Here is a 20,567-nt window from a genome sequence, read left to right as displayed (position 1 = left end):
GTATTTTGACTTACTGTACTGGCAGTTTTTATAGACAAAACAAGTTAAATAAATCTACCAGTGCTGAAGAAGTAATCCAAAGTATTTAGAATATGTTACTGACCTTGAGTAATCTAACGGAATACGTAACAAATTACATTTTACAGCATGTATTCTGTAATCTGTAGTGGAATACATTTCAAAAGTAACCCTCCCAACCCTCTCTATATGGCATCTCGCTGACCTCACAGGTTTGTGCTGTATTGACCTTCTGCTTTTTAATCAAGAACGGGTTGTGTAAAAGGGCATATAGAGAACCAGCAGTGTCCGCAACAGAGTGAGCAAAGCCTTTCCAACATGTAAAAAAACATGAACAAATGTAAAAAGCCTTTTAATATCAAATAAACATAATTTCATGACAAGCGAGACATACAACACTGTAAATAGTGGTTATATGCGGTTGTTTCATTAAGGTGCTGTTTCTTCTTGATCTGAACCTCAGAAATTCATTTTGTTGGTGAAACCTTATGTATTCTGGTAGCTTAAGTTGAATAAAACCAGTTCATTTAGATGTTACCACATGAAGCACATTTTTAGGTTACCCAACAAGTTTTACAGTGTATAAAATGCATAGCATACAATACAAAGCCTTGTTTAGGAATCTGGCTACAGGAGAAGCAGACTTTTATAATATTATAGTTTGATAATACTTAGCCTATGTAAAATTCTCTGGACATTAAAAAGAGGTATAACCTGCAATTGTTAACTTAATGATAATCATACATACACACACACACACACACACACACACACACACACACACACACACACACACATATATATATATATATATAAATAATAATAATAATAATAATAATAATAATAATAATAATAAAGGTTTTGTAGGTGTAACAAAGTATTTAGGTTGAGTGATGTTAAATAATATCTTTGACTTGAATAAAACCAGTTAATTTAGATGTTGACGCAAAAAGCAAAAAAGAAAATTCCAAATAGTTTTTAAGGGTGAAGGTTATAACTCCTGTACTTAATGCTTTAACTAACCATAATGGTCATACTGTAACAACCACAGGTGGTCGAACTTTAGAGGTAGTTTGCACTCGCGCAAAGTAGGAAGCAAGCATAGCGAACATTTGGGTACTAAAATGAGTCATTTTGTTATCTACGAATTATTGTAAAACTCCAGAAAAACTCTGTACAGAGTGCTTATCCGTGGCATAAGCTAAAAACATTTATTTGCCTTCGCTGAGAGGAGCGCACAGTTGAGAGGTGATCCTGAGCGTGTGCGAGATCACCGCACAGTCGCGCGCTCGACTCCGCGCTGGCATCGCTGGCAATCTCAGTCACTCCTAAACACCGCCTTCCGTGGGAGGCAACATTAGACACCGGCTGAACTCATAGTTCTTCGGTTTGTCTCACATCTTTCATTTTGCTTTATTAATCATAAGGTTTTTTCTTTTCTTCTCCAGATGTTTGCTTCAGGCGCGCAAAATAATTACTGTATGTGACACGAGCACATCCAGCTGTCGCGCGGTAACAGGTATCCAAGGGAACTGACATCACTAAATTTCTTTTCGATATCACAGGAACCCAGAATACTCTAAACTTATAATCGATCGTCCGCTGGAGTGACACGCTGTCTGGAAAAAGGAATCTTTCTCACGGATTTGATGGATGTTTGATCGGTTGGTGATGCCCATTTATATCATCGACCGCAAATTTCCAGATACACCTGGTGAGTCTGTTACGCATGCTGCACATGGCATAGAAACATAGTATGCTGATCAAGGTACTTCATTTAGGCACAGGCTGAGAAATGTCTCCTTGAAGTTGTTGTCGTCTCTGGTTTCAATCAATAGCTGACATGGAATGCGCACAATTAGTTGTCATGTCCTACAATATATGAAAATGTGCACTACTCTGAAAGTATTGGCTGCATTTAATGCATTTGAGCCTTTTTACCACCTCTAAACAGAGAAAAGTACATAACAGGACATGTAAGCTGCAAAACTGACACCTCCTCACTGAACACATTATAAGCCATGTGGTGATGAGTGAGCATTCAGATCAAGGAGACATGCACAACCAATCTACAGTTGCTGATATGCTTTAATATATAAACATTTAATGGAAAACTCAGGCAGTGAAGGATCCAGTCTGAACTGTTTTTATGGCTAAAAAATGACCCATACCACTCTGTACCAAACATATCACACTGCCTATTGAGAAGTGTTATCCAGATTACCCTTTGTGTTTGTGTGCACATGTTGGATGTGCAGAACATTCTGCGCTTTTAATCTACTTGTTGTTTCAACACAAGAGTGAAATCATGTCAGCTTCTTGTAATAGATGGAAAATCATATTCAAAGTTTCATTTAACCTGTTTGGGCATTTGGCAATAAGTGTAGCTCCACTATATTTCTTGAACATTTTCTGAAAATTTTGTGACACAATACAATTAACCTTGCAATTTCAAGAAGCAAGACTTTAAAACCAGAGAACACGTTTCCAGTCACTTCAGTGACATTTTCTGAACTTTAATTAATGCATTTGGCCACTGCCCAAACACATAAAACATTTCAGTTGATATTCAAACGTTCCAGTATGATATTATAAAGTATAATAAGTAAAATAATTAAAGCTATACAAGATGTTATTTAAAATAATTAGTTGAAGAAAGTATGTCATAGCACAGGGCACTGCTGACAATGCTTGAAATTTCATGTCAATTACCCACATAACTATGTGTAAATGTATGACAATCAGTGAAAACAGAAAGTTGGCCAGAATATGTGCAAAAGTGAATGTTAAAACACCAGTTGAAAACAGGCAGCAATGTTGGGGGGATAAATATAAATAAAATTGGGCATATTTTAACATAGAGCCTTTTATGGGCTCTATTTAACATATTTTAAATAGGGGCTATAAACACAACACCTCAAAAATATATAAGAAATAAACAAATATAAATATATATAAAGTGTAAATGTACCTCTTAGAGAGCAGATCTTTGCAGATAGGATAGTTAGGTTATTTTTCAGATTAATTGCTCATATTTTCACTCTGTGTGTTTTAAAAAAAAAAAAAATTATATAATCTTTCATATTATACTTAATATGTTGCTTTTGGTTATCACCATTATTGTGATTTGTATGTCAAATAATCAGGTCCACGAGTGTTGCGTGGCAAGGTCGTGTTCAGTGAAATGTGCCAAGAGTGGAACTTATTTTATAATAAAAGTCATTGATGTCAACAAAGTTGTTATTTGTTAATTGATTATTTGTTTATTTATGGGGCTCTCACAGAAATGTTGGTGCCCTGGGCGGTCATCTATATTGCCTTTAGAACGTGCCAGCCCTGATCATTGTTTCTTTATACTTGCGTAGCAGTGGGCTGGTCCACATTGCCCAGCGGCCCACCAGGAAAGCTCCCGGTGCTCCCGATGGCCAAGCCGCCCCTGCTGACATCCACCCCATTCTGCCAAATTACTGACATGCGCCATCTCCCATTAGACATTTTTAAATGAATTCAAGTACTTTTACATTTTCCTGCAGGTCAACGGAGTGCACGTTGGGTCAGCAACATCACAGACCTGAGTTCGTATACCGTGTTAAAACCAGGAAGTAATTATGTTTTTATGATGAGCGCCATTCGATTACATTTTTACTCCATAAAATATGCATTCATTTTCATTGAATTAGCCGAAAAGAACTCGCTTCACAACTAGCTTTTTGCGACCTCTCCTGAACATAAACGGAGCTCACACATGCCTATACACCCTTCCCGCTTTGGCCACTGGGGGTAATGTTTTAAATTTTGGTCAGCAAATACTGATTTTTGCTAAAGAAAAGTCAACCTACTCTTTCCGATTTCACTGTGAGATCAGGCTGGCTAACACATGACTTTACATTTAAAAGCACTTCCCACTTCGGCCACTGGCAATAGTTTGAATTTTGAGTATGCACAGACCGATTGTAACTGAAGAACTTTCGATCTTCTGTCACAGAATTCACAGTTAGATTAGTCTGTTCCAACTGGTTACATGTTTAAAGGGAATATCTCCTACAATAGGATCCGCTACATGTGTTTAACGATTCCTGATTTTCAGAGCACTAAACTGAGAGGTAGCAATCCAAAACATCCTTTAGCTTTCTCTAACCTAATTTTCAAATGCTCCCTGACTCCCCAACTAGTGTCCCCCTAATGAAATGCACCATTTCCACCACTGGCCAGGACAGCTTAATGTCTTAAGTGAGGTCTGATTTGAGAATTAATTAGTCTCTTGTTTTAAATTATTTAATTAATTAATTGGTCAAACACATTTACAAACTGTGTTGAATTGAACTCTTGAGTCAAAATGAATGGAATGGACTGATCAAAGAGTCCACAGATCCTGCAATGAATCAACATCAAGTTCCTGATCCTGAACACCATCACGTTCTGTCATGTTCAACTCAAATTGAACAGAACACCTGATAATGATCCGGGCAGGAGAGCAATAAAGCCTATAGTCATCAAAAGGCCCACTTTAGTTTACTAAGTTCATAAAGGCCCAAAGGAAACCAGACCTTACGTTTCATAATTCTGCTATTCAGTGAGAAGGTGTTTGAGATATGTTGCAAAGCACTGCTAGGTCAAAGTATCAGGTGTTAAAAGAGCCTGCACAAACCCATTCCAACTGTTGAAGTCTTGTTGCTGATGTTGTATCTAAGTCAGCTACACAGGAAAATTATGTAGTTGTACAACCCCAATTCCAAAAACGTTGGGACAGTATGAAAAATGCTAATAAAAACAAAAAGGAGTGATTTGTAAATTATATTCACCCGTTGCTATATTGAAAGCACTACAACTACACATAATATGATGTTTTACCTTGTGAATTTCATTGTTTTTTTGTTTTTTTTTGAAAATGTTCAGTAATTTCAATTATTGCAACACACTCCAACAAAGTTGAGACAGGGGCAATTACAATTTGACGAGCTGAAATAACAAGGCGATGTGAAACAGGAGATGTTAAACAGGTGAGGCAATTGTGTCATAGCACTGTATACTGTATAAGGAGCCTCCAAAAACAGCCTAGTCTTTCAAGAGCAAGGATCGTTCAAGATTTGTCAATTTGCAAACAGATGCTTCAGCAAATAATCCAGCACTTTGAGAACAATGTTCCTCAAAGACAAATTGGAAGGATTTGGGGTATTTCACCCTCTACAGTGCACAGTATAGTTAAAAGATTCAAGGAATCTGGTCAAATCTTGGTGCGTAAAGGGCAAGACAAAAACCATTTCTGAATACTCATGATCCATGATCCCTCAGACGTCACAGTCTTAAAAAACATCATCCATCTGTAATGGATATCATGAACATGGGCTTGGGATAACTTTAGTAAACCTTTGTTAGTCAAAACCACTTGCTGCTGCATCCACAGATGCAAGTTAAGACTTTACTATGCAAAGCAGAAGCCCTACATCAACACTGTCCAGAAGCACTGCCGACTTCTCTGGTTTCGGTCTCATCTTAGATGGAAAGTAGAACAGTGGAACTGTGTTTTTTGGTCAGAAGAGTCCACATTTCAAAAAGCTTTTGAAAAACACATCCGTCATGTTATCCAGGCCAAAGAGCAAAAGGACCATCCAAGCTGTTATTAGCTTCAGGTCCAAAAGCCAGTGTCTGTATGGGCCAGGAGTGTGCCAGTGCCCATGGCATGGGTAACACACATCAGTGAGAACACCATGAATGCAGACAGATTTGTAAAAATTTTGGAGCAACATATGCTGCCATCCAACACCGTCTTTTCCAGGGATGTCTCTGCATTTTCCAGCAGGACAACTTCAAACCACATACTGCCCGGATTACAAGTGAATGGCTGTGTGAGCAGAGAGTGTGGGTGCTAGATTGGTCTGCCTGCAGTCCTGACCTGTCTCCACTTCAGAATGTGTGGCGCATTATGAAGCACACCATACGGCAACGAAGGCCCCGTACAATTTTGCTGCTAATTTTTATTTTTATTTTACAGGAAATGTTCTGTATTTTTATTTTTATTTATTTTATTTTTACAGATTTTCCCTTTTTCTCCATAAAACAACGAAATGCCTGTTGTTTACAGTTTTACCCTTTAAAATGACTGGCAATTAACCATAATTTGAGATTACATCAATATTATGTTTTTTAATGGCAATTTATAGTACTTTTACGGATTAAAAAATATAATTTTACATAAAATGTGAAGTAATATTTTACACATTTTTCCTGTTCGTGATAACAAAGAAATGAATGTAAAATTACAGTAACTTGACTTTATGGATTCATGTAATTTGTGGAGGGGGGACTAGGTGTCATGGTGCCCTGTAAAAAAATAGCACTTTGTTTTTTTATAATTGATTTTCTTAAATAGTTGAATTATTTAATACAGTGACAAATTGTGAGAATTACCACAGACAGGTTTGTGACAGTGCTTTGAATCAATGGCTAATCCACAATTTGCTCTGCAAATCTGCTTTGAAAAGGCCACAGATTGATGAAATAGTGATTAAGGTCATTTCATTTGATGTGATGCATATATTTTGTGCATGCTGTAAGCTCTGTATTGATAAATATGGGATTTTCACTGGTTTCTATTTGCTAGATATTGATTATTATGGGAGATCTTATGGTTGTTATGGGCTCTGCATTTTAATTATGGTCTATCCTGTGATTGCTATGGGCAAGGTATTGCTTATTATGGTCTGCCCCTGATTGCCATAAACCTACAAATCACGTACAAACACCTTAGCAACCACTTGAAATCATAGAGCAAGCACTAAGTAACACCAAAACCACTAAATGCTTAGCAATCACCTTGTAACAGCTTAGCAACCACTTCTACTTATTCACCTTTTTCACAGGCAGCGAAATTACCCATTATGCTTAGTGTGTTCTTCCAATGCGGATGCTACAGACTTCTGCTTCGCAGATTATTCCCAATACCAAGCACTAAAATTTCACTAACAACAGTCAAAAAAGAGTGAACAGTCTGCGTTTTCTTAACATAAATCCCTTTCTCACTAAAGGCCGCATGTGAACATTGGGTTTCGATGGCAATCCCTGAATAGATAAGTACACAATCACACACATTTACAAGGTAAAGTTACTGGGCACTAGCGCTCTCTGCACGCGCCCTGTATGTGTGTGTGTGTGAAAGAGAGACAGAGAGAGACAGGCATACAGCACGCAGAGAGAGAGAGAGAATTCACGTATATGATGCGCTAGATTTAATTACGTTTTTTGTTGAGCAGTTCAATATGAAAACAGCCAAATCGCGGATATTTAGGGAATCTAGAAATCCCAACTGGTCGCCTTTTAAGGTTCAAAAAAAGAGGAAACATTTGTGAAAAGAGGACGTATGGTCAAAATAGGTTCCATTTAAAAAATTTCAGATTTGAGGCACATAACTTTGCATTATTTCTGCATTAACAAGTGCCGCCTTCTCACGCACTCTGCCGAGAACAACTGGGTCTCTCCCTCATTCACATACACTCACAGCACGATATGAGATATGAACATTGTAAAGACTATTAATAAAACAAAGGCTTGGTTTAAATGTTTTTCTTCTTTGTTATCTTCCAAAATGACAGACAGTATTTGTGACAGAGAATTAGTTTAATGCAACCTCTGATTATTAAATCTGGCTCGACTCGGAATGTTTCAGCATTGGCAGTTTTTGGGGGGCTTATCGTTGTGACATTAATTTTCCAGTAGTTTTTAAGCCACCTGTAGTTGTTATAACACCCTATAACAGCGCATAATTATCCAGACCCTTAGCTGGTCGCCATCACCAGTAACGTTAATCTAGCTGATAACAACAACTAAGCAGAAGTGTGGAGCATCCGAGAGGAAGTCTCTCACCGCAATGGCACCGCCCATGGAGAAGTCAGGAAAAAGGTGGATAGCAAACCTAAAATAATCCATAGTGTCATCCAGCCCATTGCGAAGTATAGTGAAGTATAGGATCCACTCAGTCATCATAGCTATACCCGATGGGAAAATCACCTAGCAGAATCTTTACATGCAGAATTTTGCAGATACATTTTACACATACACAGAAAAATATCAAGACACAAAAAATCATGGCAACCAAAAGAAAACAGAATATGTGGTCACTGTTTGACAGCATGCATGCATATGATATACTGTACATACAGTACATAATCAATATATATCAATCTTAATGTTATATTAATGTTTATATTACTGTTATTGTGTACTGTCCAAATATTTGGACAACATTTTATTGTGATGCTTTGGCAACATTGTTTCTCCCAACTTTCATGCCAGTAAGGCCCAGCTGAATTTAACTGAACCTTACTACAGCAGCATCCATCAGCATTGTTGATTAGCACTCACCCGCATTCTTCAGGAAATGCACATTTTGACTTTGAAGCAAATATTCAAATAAATGGTCAGGTTACAGTTTACCCTTGCCTATTTCCTTGGGTTCCTTTATAGTCAAACACATATGAAAGAAATGCTGGAATCACCACAGGCATATTTATTTTTTTTGGCATAAAAAATAAACAAACTGTCCAGGAATCTGAGTGGTTTTCACCAGGTCTGTGTTAAACCATATCTGTTCTAACCAGTAGTAGCCTAATATGGCATAATCTATATACTGTATGTATGTATGTATGTATTTATATATATATATATATACACACACACACTGGCAGTCAACAGTTTGGAATAATGTACAGATTTTGCTCTTATGGAAAGAAATTGGTACTTAATTCAACAAAGTGGCATTCAGCTGATCACAATGTATAGTCAGGACATTAATAATGTGAAAAATTATTATTACAATTTCATAACTTTAAACTACTTCAAAGTGTTCTCATCAAAAAATCCTCCACATGCAGCAATGACAACTTTGCAGATCCTTGACATTCTAGCTGTGTTTGTCCAGATACTCAGGTGACATTTCATCCCATGCTTCCTGTAGCACTTGCCATAGATGTGGCTGTCTTGTCGGGCACTTCTTACGCACCTTACAGTCTAGCTGATCCCACAAAAGCTCAATGGGGTTAAGATCCATAACACTCTTTTCCAATTATCTGTTGTCTAATGTCTGTGTTTCTTTGCCCAATCTAACCTTTTCTTTTTCTCTTTCTTTGGCTTTTTCTTTGCAATTCTTCCCATAAGACGTGCACCCCTGAGTCTTCTCTTTACTCTTGTACATAAAACTGGTTTTGAGTGGGTAGAATTCAATGAAGCTGTCAGCTGAGGACATGTGAGGCATCTATTTCTCAAACTAGAGTCTCTGATGTACTTATCCTCTTGTTTAGTTGTACATCTGGGCCTTCCACATCTCTTTCTGTCCTTGTTAGTGCCAGTTGTCCTTTGTCTTTGAAGACTGTAGTGTACACCTTTGTATGAAATCTTCAGGTTTGTTTTGGCAATTTCAAGCATTGTATAGCCTTCATTCCTCAAAACAACGATTGACTGACGAGTTTCTAGAGAAAGCTGTTTCTTTTATGCCATTTTTGACCTAATATTGAACTTAAGACATGCCAGTCTATTGCATACTTTGGCAACTCAAAAACAAAGACAATGTTAAGCTTAATTTAACTAACCAAATATCTTTCAACTGTGTTTGATGTAATGACAAGTGATGTTCTAGTACCAAATTAGCAATTTAGCATGATTACTCAAGGATAAGGTGTTGGAGTGATGGCTGCTGGAAATGGGGCTGCTGGTGATGGTGCTGCTTTTTACAGCAGTAATGTCCTGACAATACATTGTGATCAGTTGAATGCCACTTTGGTGGATTAATGTACCAATTTCCTTCCGAAACAGCAAAATCTGTACATTATTCCAAACTTTTGGCCGCCAGTGTATATTTAAGCAATATCACACGATAAAGAGTGCGATAAGGCCCTACATCAGCACTGCTGTGATTCGGCCGTAGTTAATCACAGCAGTGCTGATTTAGGGTCATATAGCACAATTGTGAGTGTGATATTGCTTATATACAACAGTTCATTGAACAAGTACATTTTAAGAAATTAGGAAAAACTGAGTACGGTCATAAAAAACGCATTTGTGCATGGAACAACTTTCTTATGCGATGGATCAGAATCTGCCATTGCTGGTTCAAAATCAGAATCTGATGCGTCCAAGCCTTCGTTAGTATTTAAAAAATGGCACTTTAGAACTAATATCATGGCTTGGGCTGTTTCTAACAAGTTATTGGAGGAACAAGGATGTATGTGTGTGTGTGTGTGTGTGTGTGTGTGTGAGAGCGAGAGAGAGAGAGAGAGAGAGAGAGAGAGAGAGAGAGAGAGAGAGTCCGTGCCACCACCTGATGCCACTCCCAAGCAGAGATGCTGTCAGCTGTCTTAAGTTCAGCTTTCTCAGTGGAAAAATAGCCATCCAAGCGGGGATATTCCTCCCTATTTCACGGTAGCCGGTGCGCAAGAGTCTTTCACTATAGAGACTGCAGTCTCCTCTGACATTTTGAGCAGTATGTCCTCTCCAATAAACTCTGGTAAGAGGTAAGCACCCTAAGTTTGTGTAATTAATCAGTCTGTTGTGTCTCCCAGCTGTGATGAGCCTTAATGCTGAAGTTGTTAGTTTAAAGCTGTTTAAAGCTACACTACCGGTCAAAAGTTTTGAAACACTTGACTGAAATGTTTCTCATGATCTTAAAAATCTTTTGATCTGAAGGCGTATGCTTAAATGTTTGAAAATTAGTTTTGCAGACAAAAATATAATTGTGCCACCATATTAATTTATTTCAATTTAAAACTAAAATGTAATTTAAAAAAAGTTTTTGAAATTGATGACTTGGACCAGATAATAAAGAAAAGCATCCAATAAGTTCCCAACATAGATGGGAACTCCTTCAATACTGTTTAAAAAGCATCCCAGGGTGATACCTCAAGACGTTGGTTGAGAAAATGTCAAGTGCCATTTATGTTATTCCATAGTTTTGATGACTTTACTATTATTCTAAAATGTGAAAAAAAATAAAAATAATGAAGAATGATTATTTAATGTTTTAAAACTTTTGACCGGTATTTCCTAGCTTTAGTAGTGCAGTAGTAATACAAGTGATCACGTAGTGCTGTTGAATATATATACACTATATTGCCAAATGTATTCGCTCATCTGCCTTTAGACGCATATGAACTTAAGTGACATCCCATTCTTAATCCATAGGGTTTAATATGATGTCGGCCCACCCTTTGCAGCTATAACAGCTTCAACTCTTCTGGGAAGGCTTTCCACAAGGTTTAGGAGTGTGTTTATGGGAATTTTTGACCATTCTTCCAGAAGTGCATTTGTGAGGTCAGACACTGATGTTGGACAAGAAGGCCTGGCTCGCAGTCTTCACTCTAATTCATCCCAAAGGTGCTCTTTCGGGTTGAGGTCAGGACTCTGTGCAGGCCAGTCAAGTTCTTCCACACCAAACTCGCTCATCCATGTCTTTATGGACCTTGCTTTTTGCACTGGTGCGCAGTCATGTTGGAACAGGAAGGGGCCATCCCCAAACTGTTCCCACAAAGTTGGGAGCATGGAATTGTCCAAAATCTCTTGGTATGCTGAAGCATTCAGAGTTCCTTTCACTGGAACTAAGGGGCCAAGCCCAGCTCCTGAAAAACAACCCCACACCATAATCCCCCCTCCACCAAACTTCACAGTTGGCACAATGCAGTCAGACAAGTACCGTTCTCCTGGCAACCGCCAAACCCAGACTCGTCCATCAGATTGCCAGATGGAGAAGCGTGATTCGTCACTCCAGAGAACGCGTCTCCACTGCTCTAGAGTCCAGTGGCGGCATGCTTTACACCACTGCATCCGACGCTTTGCATTGCACTTGGTGATGTATGGCTTGGATGCAGCTGCTCGGCCATGGAAACCCATTCCATGAAGCTCTCTACACACTATTCTTGAGCTAATCTGAAGGCCACATGAACTTTGGAGGTCTGTAGCGATTGACTCTGCAGAAAGTTGGCGACCTCTGCGCACTATGCGCCTCAGCATCCGCTGACCCCACTCTGAAATTTTACGTGGCCTTAAGAGTTGCTGTCATTCCCAATCGCTTCCACTTTGTTATAATACCAGTGACAGTTGACTGTGGAATATTTAGTAGCGAGGAAATTTCACGACTGGACTTGTTGCACAGGTGGCATCCTATCACAGTACCACGCTGGAATTCACTGAGCTCCTGAGAGCGGCCCATTCTTTCACAAATGTTTGTAGAAGAAGTCTGCATGCCTAGGTGCTTCATTTTATACACCTGTGGCCATGGAAGTGATTGGAACACCTGAATTCAATTATTTGGTTGGGTGAGCGAATACTTTTGGCAATATAGTGTACTTGAGTGATGCTGACTCACTTCACATCACCTAACTGGCTTATATTACACACAAAAATGGTCTTTTGCCATCACCTGCTGGCTAAAATATGTAATGTCAAAAAATTAAATGTAAAGAGACACATACAGTGGCTCTTAACACATCTGCACTGCTCATACACTTTAATTTAGAATAGCACGAACACATGCGGAGTGATACACACAGTGATGTGTCAGAGTGCTGATGGTGTGAGACAACTAGTACTCATAGAATGTCTCTAGTCCAATCAGATTCGAGGACCAGAACTGACTGTTGTATGTATATATACATTGATCAGAATATTTCCAAAGCAAAATTGAAACAGCATTATTCTAATTTCAACTCCATAATCAAATTAACATTCAAACTTTTAATCAACAACACACTTTATTCTGAGGCATATATATTTGTGTGTGTGTGTGTGTGTGTGTGTGTGTGTGCATGCGCATGTCCATCATGCAATCAGACGACGTAGATTCAAATTTGCCATCAATTTCCAGTTTGCTTCGTCCCGCCCACAATGACCAATGTCGGATGTGTCTTTGGTGACTGTGTGGGAAAAATGAATGTGCCCTTTCAGCAAGCCTGTTGCGGGGCGCCTACAGCACAAACATAGCAGATTTTATCAGAGCCACAGCGGACGTCAACCGACCACTGGTTGAGGTAAGTGTCTCAGATAACACATGTGAATGATATTTTCAATGTGTCATACCATGTGGCTGCACTATTGTGTTGTCAAGTTGAAAGTCTTTAAGGTAATGTTAGCATTCCTCTGATAAATTGCTACTGTAACATTAGCTATCATTAGCTTTTAAAATAGCTATGTAACCTTAATATTATTGGCAAGTCTACTAAGGCAAATCTTCAATGTCTGAAACACAGTTAAGCCAATTATCGTAATTTTCAAATTGCTCTTGTTCAGCAAGTTAATGCTAATTATATGTGGGTTGCTGTGGGAGAGGATCCAATTTGTATGACTGATTTAGGAATGCGTACCGAAACCCAGTATTCAGCAGATATGTAGGGGGGGAACAATATCTGATGGTAACAATCTTCGCTGTCAGAATGTGTTCCCCTATGCACAAACCTAACCTTAACCATTCCCTACCCTACCCTACCTACCCTAACCCTAACCATAACCCCATACACTATCGGGGCTAGGGGGAAAACGATTCCGACGGGGAACACAATTTGATACAACACCGGTATTAAACGGGCCCGTGGCTAAATTATTAAAGACCATAGTAATAAGCTCCAACGTTATCGGTTCTTTTATCGATACTTTTTAACGTTTTGGTGTAATTTATTTTCAGACTGCAGGTGCTCTCCTGGCCCAGTCTGTGTCGAAGAGAGCAGAGGTTTGTTTTACACAAGCACAGCGCACTAGTTCGGCTGATAGCGAATTGTTACAAACAAGCTTAAACAAAAGCTGTCTGTATGTATTCTAACTGTTTAGCTTAGTTTGCTGTGTATCTTAAAATTGGGCAAATTCTTGTCAACTTGAGACTAGAGATGAAACGGTATAAAAATTTCATATCACGATTATAGTGACCAAAATGATCATGGTTATTAGTATTATTGCGGTATGGTTCAAATGTGCTGGCAATGTTCAAAAAGTACTGATACACACACTGAAATCATTTCACCAAGTTTTATATTGAAACCCAACTCTGTAAACCAGGGAATAGCAAATTTATTGTTATTATTATGATTATTATTGGTGTTGTTACATTATAATAATAATTATTATTATTATTCACACACACACACACACACACACACACACACACACAATTTATCTGTCTGTCAGTCTACACAGTCTGTGTTGCATTTGAGTATATGTAATGACCCCATGCACAATTTACATAAATACAAATGAGTTATTAAGAAGATAGTGATAGTAATTGCAATGAGCCCAACAATTGACATAAATACAGGAGTATTGTATAGTAGTCTATAGTGTTTCTCCTGTTGGAACACATTTACAACCAAGTCGACGACTGCTGGATTTTAAATGAACAAAATATGTTGGTTGGGTGACTAAACTATGCAATGGGTGAATAGAGTCTGCAGACACATGATGCATACAGCAGCAGAACAACATGTAGTGTTTTTACAAGTGTAGGTCACACTGAAAGCTTCAGTTTACATTTTTGACAAACTATTAGCAAGTTAGTCAGACAAACCATGACATTTTCCCCCATTCCGAAGTCCCCACATCATGCATTGAGCTAAAAGTTAACTAACCTTCCATTCGCTATAAAGTAGTGGGTGGTGGTCACGAAGATGACTCAAGAGATTTTAAGTGTTGCCCCCTTTTGCAGCATTTTTTTTTTTTTTTTTTTGGCATGTTCTGCAGACAGGGTGACCATCTTCGATTAAGTTTCCCTCAGCACTCTTGCAAAACCCAAAATATGACCACACTTCAGATTTGTTCCTCTTAGAAGGCTGAAAAATCTCCCGAGTGCTGCCACTGCCTTCCGCCATGTTTTCACACAAAACAAAACCCATGTTGCATGCTGCGCCTGTGTCAGACTGTTGCTAACTTTGGTTGATGCTGGACAGTATTTACCGTGAATTTTCCAAACTGCGGTAATCAAACACGGTTTTAATGATAATATTTGAAACGGTAATACTAACCGTGAAGAATTTACCATGGTTTATCGTGAAACCGCTAACCGTTTCATCCCTAGCTGAGACAAACCAGCCTCTTCTCTCTACCAGCAGTACCTGCAGGCATTGAATCACATCAGCAGCAGGAGGACAAAGGACAGGAGGAATGACTGATACTGATGTCTGTGTTCTTCATTCTTTATAAACTTCACTCAGTATTCTGATGTCAGGAATATTATTTTATTGACATTTTAGATTTGTTTCCAGTGAGATATTGAGTTTATATAGTGACTCTGCTGTTGTTAACATTACTGTTGCTGCTCTAGAAACAACATTTAGTTATATTTAAAATATATAATAAATTGTAATCCTGTTCTGAATTTATTATTAATTTAAATAATATATATATATATATATATATATATTTAAAGTAATTATTTAGTAATGAAAAAGTACAGATAAGATTATCGATAAAGAACCAAACCGATAAGGAGTATCGATAAGTGTAGTAGTATCGAAAAAATCCTAACGATACCGTCCTGCTGCAACTTTATATTTGATGGTTAACCAAGCTTAAAGGAAAGCTAAATGGCTAAAGCTAACTGATCTATAAATGCAGTGCAGTAATGTAGCTAATGTTAAGCGCACCATAACATTATCATGGAAAAACAGCCTTGTTCTCATTGATTTTCTGCCTTCAAGCTAATGTTTTTTAGACACTACAGTTAAGCTAAGGAAATACATAAGTGGCCAAAATTCAAGTTTGGATGGTGGACGTGTAAGCAGGCCCGGTTCCAGATCAAAATCACTGAGGGTGCTTCTGAAAATAGTGGGGGTGCTCTGTATAAAGTCGAGATGTATCATAATTTAAAAAATTTTAATAGATTAAATCATGTTTAAATGCTACTTAACGTAAAGAAAAGTTTGTTTTTTTAATGTACAAAACATTTATTGCTTCAAGTGTTTTTCCCCCATGATCTGTCTCTGAAAATGACAGCAAAATTATGTGCCTGCAAATTAGGACATACTGATTTGCAAAATCATACACGTTTATAAGTTTTGATGCAGCATTTTGTGCATTCACAAAATGCAGGATGTTTGTGTGTTTGCTGGTATTCAAGAAAATCTGCTTGCCAATTTACAGTTCAATTGAGCTCTATTCAATTGAGCAGGGGTGTGCAGTTATTTTGGTACTGGGGCCACATCAGCCGTTAAGTAGAACTTGGAACAGAGAAGATAAAAAGTTCTGCATAGTTTTATCTTTTAATCCCAGACATGCACTCAATGAATGATGCACACTTTTCTGAAGTGTATACTGATGGGACCATTCTGCAATTGCTTGAAGTTTTGCTGCTATACTTTCTATCATAAGTAAAACTGAATAAAGGCTGAATAAAGTTATTAATTGATTATATTTTACCATACTTCAATGCTATGGTAATTTAGTATTCAATTTAACAGTCTATATCAGGAGTCTGGTTTAAAAGTCAAATAAAATATTCGGGAAAGAGATTCTAAAAGCTTATTTTAATGTTGGCCGCAAAGTGGACCCGTTTACTTGTTTTATTCTGAAAACATTATCAACCCGTTTACACGCTTATGGGTCATGATGTGAGTCTTGTCAATGGTTTGTTTGGCATTCCGTTTAGCACACCACTGAATAAAACAGGCTGCATGACACTGATAAATTATTACTGCCAGAGTAACATTCACATGCAGGTGTGAGGGACTTCAGCATTTTACAAATAACACAAAGAATAAATATATTCCTCTCTCACTTGGTTTTATTCGGGTGTCCCCTCTGTGCACTATTGAGCGCTAAGTTGTTGTTTGTTTGTTTTGTTTTTTGTGGAGAGAAAGCGCGTTCGCATGTTTGGTTGCCAGATTGCATAAATTAAGTATGACATAAGGCGAAATATTTCCAATTTATGCAAGTATAAATCTCTGATTGGGAAGAGTGGACTAACATTACAGAGTTGGAGTTCAGGAAGCGTAGCTTACCGTTATCTAAAAGATTAAACAAACAAATAATGGTTCAAGTTTGCGCATTGCCAAATTGTGGAAACAAAATTAAATGCATTTACAGACTTTGGGGGACATGAACACGCTGATTGCCAAATTGTGGAAACAAAATTAAATGCATTTACAGACTTTGGGGGACAGGAACACGCTGATGTTGTGGCTAATTGTGCTACAAATGGATGAAAACACTCCTGTCTGTACACTGCACCTTGCAAACCATCGTGTTTGCAGTGACCAATTTCACCGGGATGTCTATTGCCAGTCAAATAGAAGAAGAAATCCTACACCAAAGCACTTTTACCAGACGAAAAAGATAGACCTGCTGCAGACAGAGTGGAGGTAATGTTGTTAGCTAACGTTATTTTGTTGACCTGGCATCAATACACACGAAAGCATGCTAGGATAACGGCAAAAACAATCATTCAATAATCCAGTAGTATGTATGCATGCCCTGCATGATTACATTGCAGCCGTTTCGTGTTTGCCGGTTATAGCATTCTCCCAAAATATTGGATCGATTGCAAACATTTTGGTCCCAATTAACCCAAAATCATGGGAAAATAGGGCCCAAGTTTACAAATACCAGAATTACTTATTTAACTTCGATGGAAAATGTCATGAGGTCAAGGAAAGATAGAAAGGAGAATTCATAAGGAGTTCGAAAAATATTACCGTGAGCTAAGACAGTCCAACTGATCTTGCACTAGACCACATAAAGGTTTGTGGTTGTCTTACAATGTTTTATGGGGGTTGGCAACTTTATGGTGCATTACTGCTGTCTTCCGGACTAGAGTGCTGGTTGAGATATCTATTACCTACATAACCTAATTAATAATATTTGTTATTAAAAATCTGGATATAACACATTCGGTAAAAATTAAATATTGTATGAGCTTAAAGGAGAAATTAGCAATTTTTAAATAATATATAACAAAAAAATTATACACTGTATTTTCTCCAATATGTTGACATGGGGATTCAAAGTGTTTTGTAGGTTTGGAATGAGCTTTTTTATACTATTTATTCTGTTTATTTAATTTTTGTTTTAATTTTTGTTTAAAAAATGTTAGAATACATTTTACTAGAAACCAACTGAATGCAGGGGCTGAAGGCTCATTGCATTATAAACATATGAAGAGATAATTTACAAAAAAATTGTTATCAATTGATATTTCTAATAATGTGTTCAGTGTTTCTCCTAGATTTTTTTCAGCATCGGTGCTGTTGTGCGTGCCGTATGTCCACGAGCATGCAACGCCAGCCCGTATTCACGTGCGTTGGAATAGCTTAAAATTAATAAAATGACATCATGGTCATTATAGATAAGATTATTCATGTTTGCATTTTCTGTCTTAATTTATTTCATTTAGAGCTTTTGACATTTATCTTTGAAATGTATATCAAAGTATGAAATGCCACAACACAGAACATTATTTACACCATTTATTTAACATGAAGTAAAATGTTAATAATGGTTTCTGCACCGAGTTACAAACATTTTCTCAAGCTAAAACTTGGTGACATAGGCTACATCCTGCCTGTGAACATTTTATTTTTCTGGGCCTTTGGTAGAAGAGCTCCTCTATAGAGGAATTGGGTGGTGGGGGGCCCATTGATGCTCACACATATGCAAGAGGCCAAATGCTCTTCCTATAGCCTGTGAAAATTTAAATATAATTTAACTATCAAGATGTATGTGTACAGGACAAAGTTGTAAACCAGTTTAGTTTAAGCTTGTACCTGACGTTCCTAACACTGGACAAGTAGGTAGTAATATGATGCAGTTAAGTCAAGTAAATAACGTTGCTTCCTATAAATTTAGCTAACGTTACATAGCAGCCAAAAACTGTTAGCCTTTCCTGCTCATCTTCCAAACCGTAGTCAGAAGCACAGAGGAGATGCTCCTTCACTTTTCAACCCTCATTAGAACTGAATTTCTGGTTGAGGTTTTGCATTGTGTCTGTGGAACTTTATTCAAAATATTTCAAAATATTTATTTATTTTGTGATTTCAGGTCATGTGGAAAGACTGTGCTTGTTGATATCTACAGCAGATGACCATGGCAATCCAGGTGTGGAAAGAGTTGACTGTTTTTAATCTGAAATTGGCATAGACAAAGATAGATAAGTATTCTGATGCAATACAATCGCTCTGAGAGTGGCAAAAAATTACATTTGATCTATACTTCATATCCATTATCCAATAATATCCTTTTTTATTTATTCATTTGATCCTTGAGGGGCCACTGTGGCTGCACAAGGTTTGGTATTGCAACAGTGAGACCTCTTTCTTGCAAGGTTTGGTTGTAAGGAAGTAAATACAATGCAAATCGACTCTATTTTCATTAATCGATTTTCATGAATTAGTGGATCAAATGTATTTATTTTTACTACTCACAGAGCAACCGCATGGTGTCAGAAGATTTGGATTATACTACACGAGCCGTATGGAGTCATTTTATGGACATTTGTTGCCTTTTTTGAAGCCGAAGGCCTGGACCCCATTTACTGCAGTTGTTTGGAAGAAAGCTCACCTGGCAGTAATTTTTGGGTGAACTATTCCTTTAATCACAGTCATAGCCCCTGTCACTTTCCTGATAGTAACATTTTATCTTGTGACTGAATGCAATGATTGATGAAATCGCACAGTCTGATCACATCTCCATTACCTTGTCTTCTGGCTTTTTATCTGTGACCTGCACTCATTGCTGGGCACAGCCTCATACCTTTGGTTTATTAACATCAGGACTGGGCCACTTCCTTAAAGTGATAATGAACTTTGTTGAAGTTTGGGTTGTGGAGTTTAATGGCCATGACATAAGTCCAAATATTGCTGATCATTTTCATCAGCTGCTCCTGTGCTTCCCAAGGGTGGAACAGAGTATAGCCTCCCAATACACATTCATTGCATTGAGGAAAAAGGTCTCAAAATGACTCTTATTGCACATAAATGGGCAAAAGGCAGATTTTGATAGTATATGTTACAAAGTCTCCTGTAATCATGTCAAATTAGGCCACCTTTTGAATTGTGACATGCCCCCTGCTAGAGCAAAGACATTACTGACTCAGTACACAGACAGTAAAAAGGAAATGGTAGGCTAATCTTACCACTTATAGGTGAAAAAAGTTTGCAATGGGCTACTTTTAACAGAATCCACTCAGTTTCTGTTTCCAGTTTTGCCATGCAATAAATGTGTATGGAGGGCTATTCAACGTTACCTACTTGTGTAGCATAGGAGCAGCTGCTGGAAAAGATCAATATTTTGGACTTACAGCATGGACAGTACAACACAAAGTTCTACCAAGATTCAATATCACTTTAAAGGATAAAGCCGGTGTCATTTTTACTTATTGTAAACATGGCCTGTGAAAAGAGCAAAAGCTTGCATTGCTTTTCTGTTAGTAAAACTATGGTCCATCTTGCCACCACCAGAAATACTTCATATCATGTAATTAATTGAACTCTATGGTATTCTAAAATTAAAACAAGTCACAAACTTGCAATTTTGCTTTTGTCTGCATAATTTATTGTTACGATGACACTTCATGAAGTTGTTTCCCAGAAAAG

General features: G+C 37.7%; 1 protein-coding gene across 3 annotated transcripts in view; it reads left to right on the top strand.

Moving 5' to 3' along the window:
• Nucleotides 1-1,270: 1,270 nt before the first annotated feature.
• LOC127416863 (neprilysin-like) overlaps nucleotides 1,271-20,567 on the top strand; it is a 92,588-nt gene continuing 73,291 nt past the window's right edge. For 2 of the 3 annotated variants that reach the window (XM_051656445.1, XM_051656442.1), the window contains exon 1: nucleotides 1,413-1,732. In XM_051656445.1, the coding sequence (XP_051512405.1) occupies nucleotides 1,672-1,732 (61 nt within the window). In that variant the 5' untranslated portion in view covers nucleotides 1,413-1,671. The other variant, XM_051656444.1, reaches the window with a different exon arrangement.

This window comes from Myxocyprinus asiaticus, chromosome 26, assembly GCF_019703515.2.
Source record: "Myxocyprinus asiaticus isolate MX2 ecotype Aquarium Trade chromosome 26, UBuf_Myxa_2, whole genome shotgun sequence".
Taxonomy (NCBI): domain Eukaryota; kingdom Metazoa; phylum Chordata; class Actinopteri; order Cypriniformes; family Catostomidae; genus Myxocyprinus; species Myxocyprinus asiaticus.
This window is presented reverse-complemented; position numbering and strand designations above follow the sequence as displayed.